At 36.5% G+C, this 17,405-nt stretch overlaps 1 protein-coding gene across 1 annotated transcript in view; it reads left to right on the top strand.

Moving 5' to 3' along the window:
* LOC108579435 overlaps positions 1–17,405 on the top strand; it is a 77,346-nt gene that overhangs the window by 55,992 nt on the left and 3,949 nt on the right. The window contains exons 7-12 of the mRNA XM_017942974.1: positions 1,220–1,381; positions 3,280–3,477; positions 4,795–4,904; positions 9,522–9,865; positions 14,493–14,744; positions 15,443–15,752. Of these exons, the coding sequence (XP_017798463.1) occupies positions 1,220–1,381; positions 3,280–3,477; positions 4,795–4,904; positions 9,522–9,865; positions 14,493–14,744; positions 15,443–15,752 (1,376 nt within the window). The remainder of the gene's footprint in view (positions 1–1,219; positions 1,382–3,279; positions 3,478–4,794; positions 4,905–9,521; positions 9,866–14,492; positions 14,745–15,442; positions 15,753–17,405) is intronic.

The following is a 17,405-nucleotide window of genomic DNA, read 5'->3' as shown; positions in this document are numbered from 1 at the left end:
ACACGCATGAACCTTGTTTTTCAATCACGGATTGTCCATCCTCGTCCACGCGGACGCAATTCCATTTTTCGGCCTATTTCCCCCTCTACTGTATTTTTCTTTTCTTTTTTTTAGCGCACGTTTATCTCACGCAGGAATACAAGATTAAAGATTTACCGCGAGTGCCGTGCTCGCGATATATAATAAAAGAAACGAGCGATGTTCGAAATATGTCTGGATCGTGATTGAAACGATAGAGCAATGAATACACTTTTATTGGTTTTATTTTTGACCTCTTATCATCGATAATAAACTGTCTAAAAAAAGAAACAACGTATTACTCGGGTAAAAAAACACTGTACAGTCGAATTTCCCAAATATGTATCGACAAATTTCGCGATATTAAAAAAATCTCTGACCGCGATTGAAATAATACAGCAATGAATCTTCTTGCATCGAATAATAAACTAAAATCTACAAAAACGGAATATATATTTCGGGTACAAAAACTACAGACGAATTTCCCGGATATCGACAAAATTCGCGATGTTCGAAATATTTCTGATCGTGATTGAAATAACACAGCAATGAATCCACTTTTACTATTTTTTATTTTTGACCTCTTATCATCAACAATAAAGTAAACTCTCCACAAAAAAAAAAAGAACAATATATTCCTCAGGTAAAAACACTGAACACGATACGATACAACACAACACAAGATACAAGACAACACAAAACGATACAGCAATGAGTCCACTTTTTCCATTCTTGATTTTCTGTCGTCGCTAATAAACTAAAATCTCCAAAAAAGAAACAAAAAAAAAACAGAATACACATATCTCTCAGGTAGAAAAAAAAAAACCACTGTAAACTGAAATTTCCCAAATATTGACAAATTTCTCACGAGGATACCCTCTTGTGTGACAGTTTTCACTTAGCGCGACGTGAAACGATAACCAGCTTTAATAAAGCACGTAGCGTCCGGTAAAAATCATCGAGCCCGGTTTTACAGTTCGTCTAACAATCCGGCGAAACGCGTCGAATAAAACGTCGGATAGCGGAGCCCCGGATATCCGATGAAAAATCCGTGGTCGTGCACTTCTGCCGGTGACACGATTATTTTTATCCGTTCCCCGTGTCCCGCGGGTTAAGCGAGTTTCCCCCCAACGGAGTCGTTCAGCCGTGTGAGAATGATACCGATAACGAGGATATAATCGTGGACGATTGTCCGTTTCAGTACACGGATCTAACCTACACAACCTATCCGAACCTGTCGAAGATGGTGTTCGCGATCTTCATGGTGTTGGTGCCTATACTGCTGTTGAACATGCTGATCGCCATGATGGGCAACACTTACGCGCACGTGATTGAACAGAGCGAGAAGGAGTGGGTCAAACAGGTAAATATTTGCCGGACGATATAATTAACTGGTGATTTCACGGATTAACCGGATGTATTGTTTGCTGTGCTTTGGACAGCGCGGGCCCGAGGGGAGGGTGTATCGTGTCGTGGGTGTGGGTATGGGATTAAGTGCAGCGGGTTGACTGGGAGTGTCGTGTGTAAATGTTTAAACGAATTATTATGTTAGTTTAGAATAAAGCTGTGACTTAGTCATTCGTACGCGTGTTTTATGTATTTATTTGAAGATATCGGGGTGTGTTATGCGTCGGAGTGATTATGGCTGTTGCACTGCTGTTTATTCGAGAACGTTTGGAGAAAATAATAAAAAATATTTAAAGAATGTTTCGAAGAATTATCGTCTGACGAATACTTTGAGAAAGTAAGGGTGAATTTTTATTTCCGAAGAATTATCGTGCACTTGAAATTCCTCGTGAACAGTTCTGAAGGAAGTTTATGTTTTCTATTATTTAATAATTGCGAGACTCAATGTGACGTTTGTGTATGTGGAAGATATTCAATAAATCAGTCGGTAAAAATATTTAGGAAACAAAAATTGATCCACACACTGATTATGTAGCAAATAACTCTTTATTTGCAACACAGTTTGTTATGTAACAGTAATGCAATGTAACTGAGTTCTTAAATGTTAAACGTGTGCGAGTCCAATGTCCCGAGGTTCAAGATTCGTGTAATCGTTCGTACCAGAGTTCAGATTCTATGTTTCACTAATGTGTTCTTACAACAATGTCCTTTTTGTCTATCACCCCAGTCCCTTTATACGGTTTTTGTCCGTCCATTTGGGTCCCTTGACGGGGGTGAGATTTGGGTGGGAGGCCAAAACTCCCGATCAAGTTAGGGCCTTGGTCGACGCCCGACGCCAACCGCTCACCCTTAGGGAACGGGTGTTCTGGGTAAGGTACGCGTCACCTGGGCTTATGGGAAAAACCCAGGTAACGGTACCGCTCGCTCGCTCGCATGTGCCTCAGCTCGCGTGGGTTTATGATACGTCAATTGCTACTGAGATGCACGAAGAAACTCGAAATTCTCCGCTTCTACGAGAGGTTTGGAGCCCTCCTGACAATAAGGAGTAATTAACGAACGAAAACATTAAACGCGTATTCAAACCTTGATCTCAAAAGTAGCAGAGTCGCGTCCGTATCGTAAACCTGGTCTAAACTTAAGTATCCTTAACAAAGAAACTTACTAAATATCGAAGTATTGATATTACACCTATCTTCGGACTTACATGTACTCCACTTGACACGTTAAGCGCCATGTCAGTAACCGGTGACTGACAGTATACTTTTCGTTTCGGTACGCGTCAGTCACTGTTGACTGACGATATACAATTTGAAAAATTATATTCTATTAATAAATTTTAAATAATTTAGAGATCATAAAAGAACGTACCTAAATATTACTTGTTACCAAAAAAAAATTCTAACGAGTATTATTAAAACACATGCAGTCTTATCGCAACCTTACACAGATCTCTGGCCGCCAGCATATCGCGGGCTAAACGGAAAGGAAGACAAAACAGGCTTGGCGCTTAACGTGTTAAGATAAATATTCAGGGTGTCCCGCAAAATTAATATCAAATTAATCCAGTATTTTCAAATTACATTAGCTTACAAAAAATACACTACTCTTGAAAATTTTGGTACAAAAGAGTGTTCTATTTAAAAAAATCGAGCTCATCTTGATATCTCCCAAACAAACAGATTATTTAAAAAAACCACTTCAGCATATTTTCGTAGAACGCGTCATTTAGAAATGATTTGGATCTGTACATGAAAATGTCCTAGTCTCTATTCTGCACATAAGAGGAGGCAAGCAAAATGTAAAAATACACCGAGCCCGAAGAAATTCAGTATCGAAATGTTTAATTGATTGCAGTGGGCGAAGATCGTGGTTTCGTTGGAGCGAGCAGTGTCGCAGAAAGACGCGCGGAATTATTTGCAAGAGTACAGTATTAAACTGGGACCTGGAGATGACCCGAACAACCCAGCCTCGGAGCAACGCGGTGTTCTGGTTATTAAAAGTAAATCGAAGACCAAAGCGAAGCAACGCAAAGGCGCCGTGGCTAATTGGAAGGTGACGCATTTACCTCTCCTTCCCCCAATTTTCCTTTCTCATTTTTACGATTCGTTATGAATAAGGTCAATTCGAAACGATTTGCTTTCTACTCGACCGGTATTGTAAATTATTTATGGCCACTGATTGAATTGAATCTAGATTGTGCACCGCGTGTATCGCAATCTCATTGAGGATAGAGGTATTGTACGAGCGTAACAATCGTGAATAATTCTCCGAATTTTCGGCATCTCTGATTATTAGCTGGTTAATTATTTCTGCATCGTTTTCTTCAACAATCGAACGGTGAACGTTAACGAGTAAAAGTTTGACATATTATTTCGAATAATCGATGCTATCGCGGTTCGGACGAAATGCTGTTTTTTAATGGGAAGCGAAATTCCGGCGAATTTTTCATTCTAAAATGAAATATTTTAACCTTGCATTTCAAACATTTCTTGACAATGAAAATAAGTTGAGAAAGGTAACGATACTGTAACATAAGAAATGGCAAAGTAAAATTTTTAGTTCGAGTATCAAAGTACTTACTTTGCTCAAAATTTTCATCGCTCAGGCTACTCGCTCAATTACCAGTAAATTGAAAGTAAATCGAAATAAATAAAATTCCACTATTTTCAGTGCCCTTAAAAAAATACCATTTTTAAATACTACTTCAAAAACTCATCACAAGAAATAAACTATTTTATTTTCACAGCCATAAGCATGATTTAAAATAGAATAGACTATCTATGTGCTATTTCAAATAATATTTTACCTAACTCTGCACTTAACTGATATCTTAAAAACCTGTGTTTTGATAATTTCACGAGGGAATTATAATCTCGAATAAGCGTCTGATCGAGAATTGTGTTTCTAGTAAAATGTCAGTTTCTCTTGTATGTGCAATATTTCAGTATATGCAGTGTGAAAATATCAAAATGAGAAAAGTAAAAATTTTAAATTATCAGATGAATTATCGTTACGAAGTAAATGGTTACAAATGTTTAAAACATTAATTAACGATCCATAGAAAAATTAGCACGACATTTAATACCGGTAATGTAAATATATTTCCTCTAAACAAAGATTCAATCTTTTTTAATATAAAAAAGATTAAATTTCAATGAAAGAAATTGAGAAAAAACGCACAAAATGTTACAAATTATTTCTTCTAAACATTATTAGAAACGCTTACTCGAGGTTACACTTCGAATTACACGCAGAAAATAACAATTTCCACTACTGTTCTGGTCATTCTGCAAATAATTCCTTCAATCTTATCAGCACCATTTTCATGTACGATTTGTCATTTTTAATCCTCGCATTCTATATTTACAGCGCGTGGGGAAGGTGACGATAAACGAATTAAGGAAACGCGGCATGACAGGGGAGGAATTGCGACGAATTATGTGGGGTCGAGTATCTTTCTCCACGCCGGTCAGAGTAAGGTAATAATCCAACCCATTGAATCTCCTGCATTCATCGTAGTAAAAAGAGAGAAGAAAAAAAAAAAGAAAGGCTCGTAAATTTGCTTTACGGTTGTTAATTGATTCGTTAACAACGATTCTGCGGGCGTAGATTGTATCGGCTTAATGGGACACGATATAGCTGACCTTGGACTTGTGGGAATTAATGTGGAGGATATCAGGGTTATGGAACCCAATATTAACGTCGACAAACGCGATGCATACGATACTGGCAATATTAGGTGTACGACACGTCATTCGGTAAACTCTGATCTTCACAGGTCACGATATCGGCGCTCGTCAACCCGCGCATCGCTATAAATCCTGCTGTCCCGGCACCTCACCTTAAAGACAGCGGAATTTGTGGCGATCTGTGCTAACGGTTTTCGCGTCGCGGGAGACAATATTGGAAATTCAGGCATCGTGGAGTCAAATGCTAAGGATTACAGACAATTAGGCCGGATGTCAAATGTCTATAGAGTCGCAGAAATCGATATTGAACGCACAGAGAATTAGAAGACATTGTTGCAGGGGACTTTTGAGATCACAGGATACATCACGTTGTAGGATATGTACTGTAGATTGAGATATCGAGAGACTTGAGATTAGCAACACTTCACACCATAAAATCTGATATTAACGACCTCTGAGTTCATTGGACTTCTGGAACTCATAGGACACCTATACTGAGTACGTTCAGGTTCAAAGATCAGACGTGGAACGCTGTTGGAAAGAAAAATCCAAAACTGAGTATCAGTGAGGTCAAGGATTCGAAACTGGTTATTGTTAGAGTCATGGGATGTAACTTTCAGAATTTTACAACTGCTGGACTGGGAAATAGGTTCTTATGGTATCGAAGGAGTTGGTACTGAACACTTTCAAGATCCTGAGACGTAGTATTTAGCAATACTCAAAGGCTAGAGAGCATTGAATGAGGTATTCAAAGCTCGAGAGGTCATTGACCCTATATTCAATGTCTCAAGGGTCACTGACCCCAGTAATAAGGGTCTCAGAGATCGCTCACCTCAGTATTAAGGTTAACAAAAGTTCGTTGACTCCGGTACTTAGGACCTCAAAGGTCATCGACCTCAGCACTCTGGGAATTAAAGATCATTGACACCAGAACTCAGAGTGTTATTGTTAGAGGTCGTTGACACCCGTACTCAGAAATCAGTGATCATTGGTTCGTTAGCTCAGACTCAAGGATAGGTACCCTAACTCAATCTAACTCAAAGGATCTTGACATTGGATCCTACGACTCTATATCCTACAAAATCTTGAATAGTCAGATCTTCTGACCCTGAGGCACACGCATATTGAAGTCTCTGGTCACCAACATTTCCAAATAGAATACTTTATGGCTTCTTAGATCTCTAACATCAGATACCATCGTTCTTAGAGCTCTTACTATTAGATTCTACGTCCCGAGGATTTATACCATCCAATCGTATGTTCTCGCCGATACCTAACGTCATGTTCCATGACCACACCTGTGCCCAATATCGTATCTTACGGCTCTATCTACGCTTAGCGTCGTATGTTGCGACTTCACCGGTGCCTAGCGTCATATTTTCCAACCTTTTTAATATCCACTACCGAGTTTTCTGGCCCCATTAGTGCCCAACATCGCATCGTACGATCGTATTAGCGTCAAGAATTGAGTTCTATGATCTTGTGAGTGCCGCGAGGTGTACGAGTATCGTATCTTGTGATCTTTACAACATCCAGTGTCGTATCTGTCACCCGGGTAACACCCAATAACCTATCCTATGAGCTCTTTAGTAGACACTATGCTAGCCTATGAGCATTTCAGTACTCGATATCATATCCTACGACTTTGTCTCTGCCCAATATCATATCCTACGTCCCATCAGTGTCTGTTACCCTGCTCTATCATCTTTTCAGTGACCAGTATTACGTTTTATAACTAACTTCTGTCTTCCTAGTGTCCCCATTTCCATGACGTTTAATTTTTGAAACAGTAGGTACACACTGAGTTTTATAATTCTGGGAAAATTGAGGTTTCTCGTGTTCCTGATGGTACTCAGCCTTCAGTACTTCATTCTGTTAATGTTCTATAGTCTTGCACTAAACAATAGACGATATTATCACGAGGATTCGTACTCTAACTTCTGTGAGTTATAGTAAACAGCGCAAGATCATACGAGTTCCATAGTGATCTAGACGAAGTCTTTGATTCCAACAGTATTCAGATTCGCTTAGGAGGCTTTTAATAACGCAGAGTGACGAATGTAAATTATTTCGATGCTTACCTAACATTTCACCGAAACTCACTTCTACTTACGGTAGCGTATTTATGCTTGCTGTTCGATCGGTGTAAACTATTAAACTGAAATGATTGAACGAAATGACTTTCGGCTGCTTTTAATCTCAGGCAGTAAATAGGGTAATGGAGTCTTATAATTTGAACGGTCGAAAGTTAATGCGTTAGTTTTATAACTGGGCGTAACGTTAAAGCAGAATAATTATTTCAATAAAGTCCGGCCTTTTATGAATAGCAGTACCGTTACGTTTTCAATAGTACCGCTCTATTTACCTCGTTCGACTTCACATCCGTTTTTAAATACCATCAGCACTTTAAACATTTGAAAGAAATTCAAGTTCGCTTTACCAACCTCTCCGAGGTGTCGTTCCTTTTGTCGCTCTCAAGTTTCACTTTTATACAGAAATGATGATATTTATTGAATTTTTTATTCGAGATTTATGTTCGTTCCTTCTTTTCTTTTTTTTTTCAATCTGCTCCATGTGTCAGTGTCTACGAGAGACGTGAACATAAATTTCCAATCGTCGACCTTGCACGGATGATTCAGAGCGCGATGACGCTCTTTATCACCGCGTAGTTGTCTCATGCTCGACTTGTCTTTTACACTTCCAACAACATTAACGATCCAAACGGTCTGGAAACTTCGGTCGAAATGTAAAATAAACGTGGAACGGTAAAGTAACTGACTGATTTTATCGACGCCATTTTTCTGCTACAATGAAGTAATCAATTACGTAACACATGTATTTACGTTACCATGTCTCGAGAATTGTTGCATTTGATTCGTAATTACGTGAATATTAAAACTTCGTATGGAATGTATTTTTACGATGTTCCTCAGTTTCGTAAATTTCGCAGGATTTTCAATTTTTCAATTGCAATCAAGGATGAAAGATGCGTGCATAAATATTTGAAAAGAATTACTTTAATAATGTTTTTGAATATTTATCGGTTGCAATAAGTTCTGTTTTACGAAACATTCGGAATGAGGAGTATTTTGGTCTCATTTGAGATTTAAATTACACGCATTATGAATATGTAAGAGAGCATTAATTTCTCCGAAGGCTGTAAATTTGTTTTAAACATTATCAGCTATTACGAGGCTGATACCCAGTTCTTTTCGAACTTCGTACGAACGTGTAGCGATATATCATGTGTATCTCAAGCCTGCGTACCGGGTGTCTCAATAATTCCTCACCTAATCAATATTTTCTAATCTAAAATTATGAGTTTCTACAGTCGTGAATTCTAACTGAAGAAAATTCGGAAACAAAAACTGAAGAATATTGAAAAAAATTCCACAATAATTCCTCACCCAATCAATATTTCAAACGATATTTTCTAATCTAAAGTTATGAGTTTCCACAGTCGCGAATTCTAACTGAAGAAAATTCGAAGACAGAAATTTGTAGGATTAGATTTAACGATAGGAGGATAGTGCGTGATCTGGGTTACTTAGTACCCACACAGTAAGTTCTTTTTGTCTTTATTATTTAGCTGGTTCACGAGGTCCCTGCTTCACTGACTGTGACCCTCCAAGTCACCTCAGGAGCTTCTTTCTCACCCTCTTCTTTTTCCTGATCGGTTACCCCCGACTTATTGGTTGTAACCAATCAGGAATTTTGTCTTTAACCCGCCGCTAGTCCTTTGCGCCCTTGGCGCGCTTTTTCCAGGACCGCGGCGAATTATGGTGGGAGCGTATTGTCCTCTGTAGCGCATTTGGTAGCGCCGCGGATTTTCCTCCAGGTCCGGTACTTGGGACATGTGGCCTGGGCCTCTGGGCCCGTACGCGGACCTTTCGGCAACCCTTGGTTCACGACCTGGCAAATTGCTATTGAGACCATTGGTGAAAGTTTCTACGAAAACATGCATTGTTAGATTTACTAAACGTTAAACAGACTAAAACGGTTTTCTCAAAAATAGCTTTGCTAGCGTGTCCGTCATAAACCGTGTTGGTCGTCCGCGCGGCAGATGCTTGCTTCTGCACTACAGCTGGTAGCCACAAACTGAAGAATATTGAAAGAAATTCCAACCACTTTGATTTAAACAATTATTCGTGAATTTACCTCAGTTACTACAAAATGGTACACCATTTATCAACATTATCGTGCTTATATCGTTTCTTTAAAGAATTTGTCATTTACCTACCGATTATCGTGTCTACAATGGATCCTAAATCGAGATAAATTTTTATTCGAGCGCTCAAGTGGAACATAAGCGTCTCACTGGTCGCGAAAGGGTAAAATAACAGCGTGTAGTAAATATTCCGGTATATAGGAAACGAAAATGAAGTAAAAATTCGTATCTCTGCGCAGTCCAACTGCAGCCGAGCCTCAAGTTTCAGCTGTAACCGCCGGTTTCGGGGACGCATTGACCGCGGCGTTGGACGTGATGGCGTTTGCCCACGATCTCGACTTGTCTACAGCCACAGAAGGAATTCCGACCAATATAGACGCGAAGCAATCGAAATCGAAGGCTACCGGCAGCGATCAAACGAAATCGACATCCTATAATCAGGAGAAAGTGTCGACGAATGTTCAACCACTGCAGAAACCCTCCGCAGAAAACGGGAATAAACAGTCGAACGATCGAACCGAGGTTAACACGAAAGCCAGTAAACCAGTGGATGTGCAGAAGATGAACCTGAAGAATACAAGTCGTAAGTGAAATTTGTACGATTGTTAACCCCTTGACCTATAACAACGTGTCAGACTCGTGGCAAAGATTTCGTCGAGATAGTTATATTAGTAAGAAGAGTTCGTTGCAATTCTGATTTTCGTTTTAATTTGCAAGACTAAGGATCACCGAATGTAATTAATCTGCAACAGATTAACTTTTGTTACCTGACACAGTATTAAAACGGTAAATGGCTGACGCTTAGGTGCATAACCAGAAAAAAATCATAGGTTAAAGGGTTAAAATATAGAAAATAGAAATCGAAGATTGATTAATTTTTATCCATTTTCATCGGTCGACGAAGCAAATGAAGTGGTAAAAGCAAGTTCCATAGTCGGTGTCATCCATTCGAGGCTAATACCGGGGTGTAAAATAATTACAAAGAGAGTTCGAGAACGTATATAACCGAACGTGCCAAAGTTTCACTATAAATGTTCCAAGTTTCGGTTCACGTTATCATCGAATTCCACGAGTAGGCTAACTGGAAGTTTGGTCAATTAAATCTTGCAAATTCTTTGCCGGATGCCTGTTATTATGCTTGTATAACGATTGCTATACTTTCAAAATCGAACGCTAACGACTTCGACCTGAGATCGTCTCGAGTAGAAAATTGGAAAGTTTCAGACTTAATTGAGATCGTATAACGTCTAAAATTGGAAATATTCTTGTTAATAATTTTGGATAACTTGAAAAATTTGTTTACGAACAATTATTTGCGAATCGAAGGTGGTTTAAAATTTATCATTTATGGAACTGCATATATAATTTAAAATTTCACAGGTAAATCGATGAAGATTTTAGCCTAACTTCCTTTTAAGCCAAATCAATTTTTAATATCCTTGAATAGGTAACACTACCATTTCTATCGTCAACCTAATCTTATCAATAGGACACATTTTTAACGCGTTTACTATTCAGGGTTAAAATATTAAAAATATATTTTTTAGTACTCTCAAATTAATTATTATTTTTACACCAAAGGATATAGCAATTAATAACTAAATTTGTAAGTTTATATAACACTAATTTTTGGTAAACAAAAATTCCTGGGGACCAGATTTAGAACAATTTTGTCACCCTTCTTGCCATTTTCACTATTAAGAAAAAAAAGTTGCATTTACTTACGAAGAAAAATATTACAATTCCCAAAATTATCATATTCCAAAAAACCAATATTTGCATAAATCAGTGAACATATATAACACTAATTTTTGGTATACAAAAATTCTTAGGAATTCAGGTTTAGAACAATTTTGTCACATTTCTTGCCATTTTCACTATTAAGAAAAAAAAGTTGCATTTACTTACGAAGAAAAATATTACAATTCCCAAAATTATCATGTTCCAAAAAACCAATATTTGCATAAATCAGTGAACATATGTAACACTAATTTTTGGTATACAAAAATTCTTAGGAATTCAGATTTGGGACAATTTTGTCACACTTTTCACCATTTCCATTATTATTAAAAAGAAGTTAAGTTGATCCTATCGTAATGATCGTATTCTAAAAATTAAACATATTCGATAACGTTCTTGAAATCCAGAAAATATCTATCGCGCCGTCGATGGAATTGATTAACGTTTCGGAAAAAAAAAAGAAAAAAGAAAAACAGAACAAAAAGCAACAAAATATTGCAAATATTTTGCAGCAGCTCCCAGATCTGTTTCAGCTGTCCTTGATCCTGTTCCCGCGCACGGGAGCGACAAAACAAAATGTCGCTGTTTCAGGCATCGGTGCACAACAAGCATTTCCCATTTTTGGCTCGAAAATATTCACATTCGTCAGGATTTAACGCAGCTTTGCCAACTTTTATTACGCGGCCGTGCTGTGTACCGGACGTTAATAAAACTTGGAAATGTGTCTGCGCATTAAAATAATGAAAGCTAGTCTATTTACGCCAACAGGAGCTACGACGAAGGCCAGAAACGAGCAACGGGGATATTTTCGTTTACAATTGAACGATGTAAACGTAATAAAACGCCGATCTGACCGTGCTTCGGTTGCTTATCAATTTTCCTCGACGAAGAAAATATACGGATCGAATGTTTTTTTTTTTTTTTACGCGGAAGCGGGAATTAGAAAAATCGTTGACCGAGAAAGCTGCCAAAAAATGGCTATGTTTACAGCCCACGGAAACAATTCCAGCCGTACACCATGACTTTTTCAATTTCATGAATAACTATGTGGAAGAAAAATGGAAAAAAGATATACGTAACTCCCGAAAATATTCAGACACTGATAAAACAATCGTTAAACGTGGCGCAGAAAAAAATATTTGCAATATTATTAATATAATAATTTTTATAAAATATAATAGTAATAATAATTTATATTATTTAAAATACAATTTACTACAATAACAATTAATATAATGATAATATTATTAATAGAGTAATATGAAGATTATACTGTGAATAATCAAGATATTCATTTTTGCTAAGTGCCTTAATATCTATGTAACATGATAAATGGACATAATTTCGATTCGTTCAGATTGCAACGTTATACGCTCTAACAATATTTACACTATCGATATTTCTTTAATATTATTAGGAATATTTATAATATCCTGTATAATATTTTTCTGCATAGTTTAATATTGTGAATGCGGACATAATTTCGATTAATTTACATTACATCGTTACATACCCCAACAATATTTACACTATTAATGTTCCTTTAATATTACTAGGAACATTTATAATACTTTTCTTCGTAGTTTAATACAGTTAAAAATATTTGAAACAGAAGAGAATCTCAGAAATGTAGAGTAACCGTCAATTATGGTCGCCGATGATCAAGATGTTGATGCGATCTTAAATTATACTTAAGAAAAGACGCGAATAGTTCATTTTTACAAATTTGGGTCGTACAAATCAATTTTGTCTTTATATATTCCGAGGAAAATATAAATCTCCTTTTTGCAGCTTCAACACTCCTGTTACTATTTTGCTTTTAATTCAGCGGATGATCGAAAAATAACATTGCGGAAAATGTTACGAGATTCGAATGAAATATCTTTTTCCAAATGTAAAGCGGTAAAATAAAAATATAAGAAGTTAGGAGGTTTCGATTGTTGCTTCTTTTTTTTTTTTTGGTTTGTTTGTTTTATAGATAATTCCATTTCGAATTACGTGAAAAAGAGAAAAGAAAAAAATAGATGAAATGAGAAGTTTGATCCTATAAACTTTATTTACCGCTGCTACCTTTCTTATTGCTACCAGGCTAGCATTTTACTCGAGAAACTTTTCTTCCAAAGTATTATCCCTCTCAATATTGTTTTATTCTTATTTAGAATATACAGGGTGGTCCACGCAACGTGTGCACCGTTATAACTTCCAAAATATACGTCGCACGAAAGAATGTTATATACAAAAGTTACATAGTTTAAAAGGGTACACTATGTAGTGCGTCAATTTCTTTTATAGGTGGAGGCGTTTCGGAGATTTGAAGGCCAACTTTGTTTTTTCAAACAGAATACTATATCTTTTATACCAAAATATGGTAAAGTGTCGAATTGTAAGTAAAAAAGTATTAATCGTTATTAGCCCTAAACCTAATAGCTAACGAGTAATTTCACTTTATTACTTGAAAATTTTCTTCATCCAATATCAAGTTGGAGATTTAACCTTATCTGTGATATAAGTGGACCACCCTGTATAATCGACCTTCTACAACCCTGACTAACTCGTATCATAAATCTTTGTATGATTAGTAAATAAATAAGAAAGCACGGCCTGTAAAATTAAAAAAAAAACCTTCTCATCCAATCGACCTTCTATAGTACATTTTTAATATTATAATTAAATATTATAATTGTTTTATATTATAATTAAGAATTGTAATATTATAATCTACACTTTTGTTGCTACATTTGTTTACAATAACAAAGTACATCATTTGCCAGTTGCACATTTTCGCGTGATAAATAAACCCACGTGACACATAGTGAGTTACCGCCAATGGAACGGATATAGTGAACTCGTAAACTAAATAAGGCGTGAAGAATGGAGCATTTTTGCATGCAGAAAGATAAGAAGGTTCGCGGCATGTCAGATGAGGCGTAATTTTTGGTGACAAGGTGCCATAAAGAAAAACGCTTAATAAAACAGGAAAAATGATCTGACAAGAATATCAGAACGCTGATTAGTACGAAACTTTCTGGTTAAATAAAAGTACGTCAGAATAGAAACCATCTATCATTGTTTTGCCAAGGAGAAATAACAGTGTGGCGAGTAACAAGCACAAGTGTACAATTTTTCTTTCAAACTACAATTATCCGGCAGAACAAAATCGAGAGTTTCGAAAGTAAGGTTTGTAAACATAAGATCCAACTTCTTATTTCACCTCTCCTTTACACATTTATTTTTGCTTCTTTCAAAATGGAATCATGTAAAAAAAGGGAAAAAGAAATAATGGAATTTCGTGGGATTTTTCTGACTGTACCGTGAGATTTTTCAGTTTCGATCCTGAATAAAATGAAATTACAACGAAGATCGAAAATTCCTTAAGAAGGACGCGCCCGCTTCAATTTGTGAATTTAACAAGCTCGGTTGTACGATAGGATGATCGTCGAAAAATCTCCAAATATACATATTTGTCCCAGATTTGCAGAGCACGGCCGAGGATTTTCAGGATCCGCTTTTGGAACTTTTGGCTGCCTCCGAAAATACGAGCGATCCTGAAACGCTGCTGAAAATAGCGCGACGCGCTGCGGCGGATGTCGAAGAGGCCACCAGCGCGAAAATAAATCTACAAATTTTAGAACAATTCACGATGACCAAGATCCCCGTAGAGGAGCAAGTCGCCGTTAAGAAGAAACAGTACTTCGTCGAGTCCAGCGACAACGATTTTGGCGGTAATTATAAACAATTTCTTGTAAATTAGCTTGCAATTAGTTAACTAACAGCTTCACATGAGTGCTGAATATCTTAGAAATAGAGTAACATGGAATTGTTAGAATTTCTTTTTTGGTTGGTTTATATATTCTCCAGTTTTTCAAGTAAAACTTAATTTTTAAATGTACAGTATAGTATTAGTATTAGTATAACTATTAGTATAAGTATAGTATTTATTAGTCAATAACATTGTATTAATATTCTAGTGTAGCAACACTTTTCCTTTCATTTTTATACTTTTCTTTATTTCAAAAGATTTAAATTATTTAAAAAACTAACTTCAATTTGAAAGAACTGATACATTAAAATTAATAGATTCATCCTCAACAATTGTCCAAAAATATTCACTATTTACGAAAACAGTGCTCCATGAAATATTATTTACTTTTCATGTATATTTGGAAGAAGAAAATTGCCAACCTTCCTACTATTAACTTATCATTAAAAGTGTCTACACCAATCTCCATTCATTTCGATAATTTGAAAGCATTGAAAAAGATTTGCTTCAATTAAAAAACATCTGTTTATAATATCTAAAGAAATGTGATATCTAAAGAAAAACTCTTTAAATTTCATAAAAATTAAAGAATAAAATGTCTGCCGGTAATCGCGAGTGTTGCTTCGAGACGTTCAAGTGTCGCGTGGAATTTTATCCCAGGCGACAACTTGCTCGGAACACAAGCCCGTCTGCGTAGAATAAGATCAGCGAACAACAGAGTTACCACGGCACGGAGACAGTCGCGGCACACCGACGACGACCTATCATCGACGTCTTCCGCATCCGTCGACGGAAATCCTCGATACCAGCCGCTGCTGAACGGACCCGAGGAGAATCCGTCGAACCGTCAAATCGAAAGTCGAGAGGATTCCACCGGGGCAATTAAGTCGCAAGTAAAGCAGAACGGGACATTCGAATCGTCGAAGAGCGAGGTTCAAAAGCGTAAAAGACCGAAAACGGCCAAAAACAGGTATTTAACTACAGTATTTAACAACTTTGTCGATAATTTACCTTTCCCTTTTGAAAGATTTTGAACGAAACGTTCGTGTACCGTTTTACGTTTCAAATTGTTACTTTGATAACTCTTTTTTTATGTATTTTTTCGAATCGGATTTGTTGGTTATAAATATAAACGCGTAACTAATATGATATAGTAAAAAACTCTCTATTACGTTATACTTTTAAGATACTGATATCACTGATACTGTTTCCAATACTGTATTTTAATATGAATTTTTTTATATTTTACCTAGGTAAAATTGGAATCGTGAAGGCACAACGGAAGTAGTAATAATAATGAATGTTTTATATATGATTTGTAAATATTCGATATTTAACGTTGTCCCTGCTTTTCAACTTTTCCTTTTTGCGTAGTAAGCAAGAAGCAAATTTACATGTTTCTTTATCAATGCAACTTCAACGTGAAAGAAACTTTTTTTATTATGAAAATAAATTTTCACATAAGATCATCTCAACGAAGTAATCTCATTCTGAAAAACTACTTAGCATAATCAATAAAAAAAGTTTGTAAAAAAATTGTGAGATTAGAGGAAAAAATACACATAACCTCTTTGTTTCTACGTCGTAAAAATATTACAAAACTTATTACGTAAATTTCAGCTAATAATTAATAATCGTCTGTTTTATTATGTTTCAAACAAACGAATCCTTTCTTTATTTGTTATAAAATATTATTACTTTTAAATACCTAATATTTCGAAGTACGCATTATGCATCTTGTCCATATGGTCTGCACGTATGTATACACGTTGTCATCTGCACGTTGTCCATAACCTATATCCATCTTCAGTTCGAATTTTTCACATCAGACACCATTACGAACAACAAACAAAAACGTACACAAATAACGGAACAATTATTACTTGAAGGAGTGACAAATGCAAATTCGTGGCGTAACAAAACAAGCTTCTTCGAGCTTTAATGTTTCATCGTGCAGCCACGAGAACCGGCACACAGAAACGAAAGTATAGAAAACACACAATTTCCTGGACCGGCCTGGAAAAGTAATTACAACATAATAGTCGAGTTACAACGTTTCATGGCGTTCGTGGCAAGTCACACATACACACACAGACACAAAAGCACGAACTGTACACACAATGAGGCTCGAAACACCAGGGCCACACGGCAACAGTATCAACAATCGATTCGTGTGTCGACATGCCGAGACTCGGGAACACGCAATATTGGAACATAGATTTCCTATTTAGATTTGTCGAATGTTTCCTTCCACTATTTTCCGTACGGAGTCGGAAAACTTTCACTGGCGCATTCGTTTCCTCGTCTAAATCGGTAGCAGCGGGCAAAATTAAAAGCACGTTTCGTTTTGTTTTGGTCGATGAAATTATGACCATACTGTACGACGTCATATTGTACTACGTGAGTACTTTTATGTATTCTATGTACTACTGTAGACAAATTTAACATCTTTGATGGTTAATTAGATGTGACAAATTATTTATGGCGTTTACATTTATTTGAACGTTAGAGCAATGCTTGTATTTACTTCCTTTGACAATTTGTCATATCGTCAATTAGCAATTAAATTAAATAGATAATTTATTATACACATGTTTATTTAAATATTGTAGTAGTATTTTCC

The sequence above is a fragment of the Habropoda laboriosa genome, unplaced genomic scaffold, assembly GCF_001263275.1.
Source record: "Habropoda laboriosa isolate 0110345459 unplaced genomic scaffold, ASM126327v1 scaffold14, whole genome shotgun sequence".
NCBI classification, from domain to species: Eukaryota; Metazoa; Arthropoda; class Insecta; order Hymenoptera; family Apidae; genus Habropoda; species Habropoda laboriosa.
This window is presented reverse-complemented; position numbering and strand designations above follow the sequence as displayed.